Source organism: Juglans regia, chromosome 1 (assembly GCF_001411555.2).
Source record: "Juglans regia cultivar Chandler chromosome 1, Walnut 2.0, whole genome shotgun sequence".
NCBI lineage: Eukaryota > Viridiplantae > Streptophyta > Magnoliopsida > Fagales > Juglandaceae > Juglans > Juglans regia.
The window spans coordinates 18,957,605-18,959,646 of NC_049901.1; the positions used below are offsets into that span (position 1 = coordinate 18,957,605).

The window sequence follows — 2,042 nt, forward strand, 5'->3', positions numbered from 1 at the left end:
GAGACTAGGCTTTTAGCACGAAGGTCGGCAAATTAAAGGACTTATGCTCCATTGGTTTTTGATAGGGCAGAGCTCAGGAGACTTTGGCACTTAGCCAATGCATCGCAGCCAGTCCAAAGACTGGGCTTGTAGCACGAAGGTCGGTAAGTCAAGGGACTTATACTCCAACAAGTTGTTGGTAGGGCGGAGCTCGAGTGGCTCTAGCCCTTAGAAAATGCATCGCGGCCATTTCAAAGACTGGGCTTGTAGCACGACGGTCGGCAAGTCAAGGGACATGTCTGACTAGTTGTTGATGGGGCAGAGCACGAAAGGCCCTGGCCCTAGCCAATGCATCGTGGTGAATCCCGTGACTCAGCTTGTGGCGCAAGGGTAGACAAGTCGAGAGACTTGTGTTCCACCGTTGGGTTGCGACTAGTCGAGTGACTCGACTTGTAGCGCAAGGCGCTTGTCCATACTGAATTGCTCTGCTGGAGCACATCGAAGGTTGGAGATGTGCCATTGTTGAGACTTGACTGAAATCGGTCAAGCATACTTGGGCGAGCAAGTTGGTGGAGCACGTTGCATGGGTCATGCAATGTGCGCTAGGGCAGGGCTGTTCCTTGTTCTCCACTATGTGTACCGTGCGTGCCTAATGCATGGTGCACATTCCACATGTGTGGCACACACTTAAAACATTGGTTGTTAGTTGTCGGTTGCCCTCCGAGTGAGGTGATCGTGCTCTCATGTGTGTTAGAGCCAAACAATTTTTCCCGATGGAGATATTGGGATGTTTCGACTGTCCCATGCCGAGTATTTTAAAACCGCGTAGCGTGGTGTAACTTTGGCCACATGGGTAACTGTACAATGTGCGGCTCAATGAGTCCCACACAGCCAAGGTACTGCACTTGATCAAATGGGTCCCAAGCAGAGGAGATCCCGTGCCGATGAGCCTCGAGCAGAAGAGTGCCTATGCAGTTGGAGAGCCCAGTGCAGGTGGTGAGCCCAGTGCAGGTGGTGAGCTTAATCAGTTGGAAAGCCCATCATAGGTGGAGTGCTCAGCACAGTTGGAGACACTGTCGTAGGTGGAGGGCTCGGCGCAGTTGGAGAGCCCGTCGCAGGTGGAGGGCTTGGCACAGTTGGAAGGCTCGGTGCAAGTGGAGAGCCCAGTGCCGATGGAGGGTCTCGGCGCAGTTGGAGAGCATGTTGCAGGTGGAGGGCTCGGTCTAGTTGGAGCGCTCGGTGTAGGTGGAGAGCCCCGTGCGGGTGGAGGGCTCGAACCAGTTGCAGAGCCCATCACAGATGGAGGGCTCAGCGCAGTTGGAAAGCCCGTCGTAGTTGGAGGGCTCGGCGTAGTTGGAGAACCCGTCGTAGGTGGAGGGCTCGGCGCAATTGGAGAGCCCGTCGTAGATGGAGGACTTGGAACAGTTGGATGGCTCGGTGCAGGTGGAGAGCCCATCATAGGTGGAGGACTCGGTGTTGTTGGAGAGCCCATCGCAGTTGGAGGGCTCAGTGCAGATGGTGAGCTAGGTACAGTTGGAGAGCTTGTCATAGTAGGAGGGCTCGACGCAGTTGGTGAGCCTGTCGCAAGTGGAGGTCTTGGCACAGTTTTAGAGCTAGTCACTGTTGGAGGGCTCGGTGATATGAACCCGCGAGAACGGAATCCGTTGAACCCACAATCAATTTGAAAACTCCCCAAGAAAGCCAGAATCAAGTCAATGGATGGAGAACCTAGACCCAATGATAACTCGTTTCAAGAACCTAGATTATATAAAAATTTAGACTCGTTGAAGAACACGTCTCAAGAACCCAGATTACAAAGGAGAAAAGCCACAAAAGTTGTGATTTACCTTTGATAAGTTTAAAAGTTCAATTAAGAACAAGAGGAGATAAAGTCAACTCACAATGAATAAATTCATCAAATTTCATAAATTTCTTAACATGAGGCAACAAAGTGTATTTAAACTAAAACCTAATTAAAACTCTAGCCAAAATAATGTCTCATCTTTCAAAAATACCCCTAAGTGAACAGTGCCACGGCTACTGTACGGCGCTACAGTAACTCT

General features: G+C 51.1%; 1 protein-coding gene across 1 annotated transcript; it reads left to right on the top strand.

The window, feature by feature from the left end:
* Positions 1–1,151: 1,151 nt before the first annotated feature.
* LOC108991962 (collagen alpha-2(I) chain-like) lies at positions 1,152–1,664 on the top strand. The gene has a single exon (XM_018966391.1). The coding sequence runs from the start codon at positions 1,152–1,154 to the stop codon at positions 1,662–1,664; it is 513 nt and encodes a 170-aa protein (XP_018821936.1).
* Positions 1,665–2,042: the final 378 nt, after the last annotated feature.

Coding starts and splice junctions, on each gene's coding strand:
- LOC108991962 (XM_018966391.1), top strand. CDS start 1,152: ATGGAGGGTCTCGGCGCAGTTGGAGAGCATGTTGCAGGTGGAGGGCTC.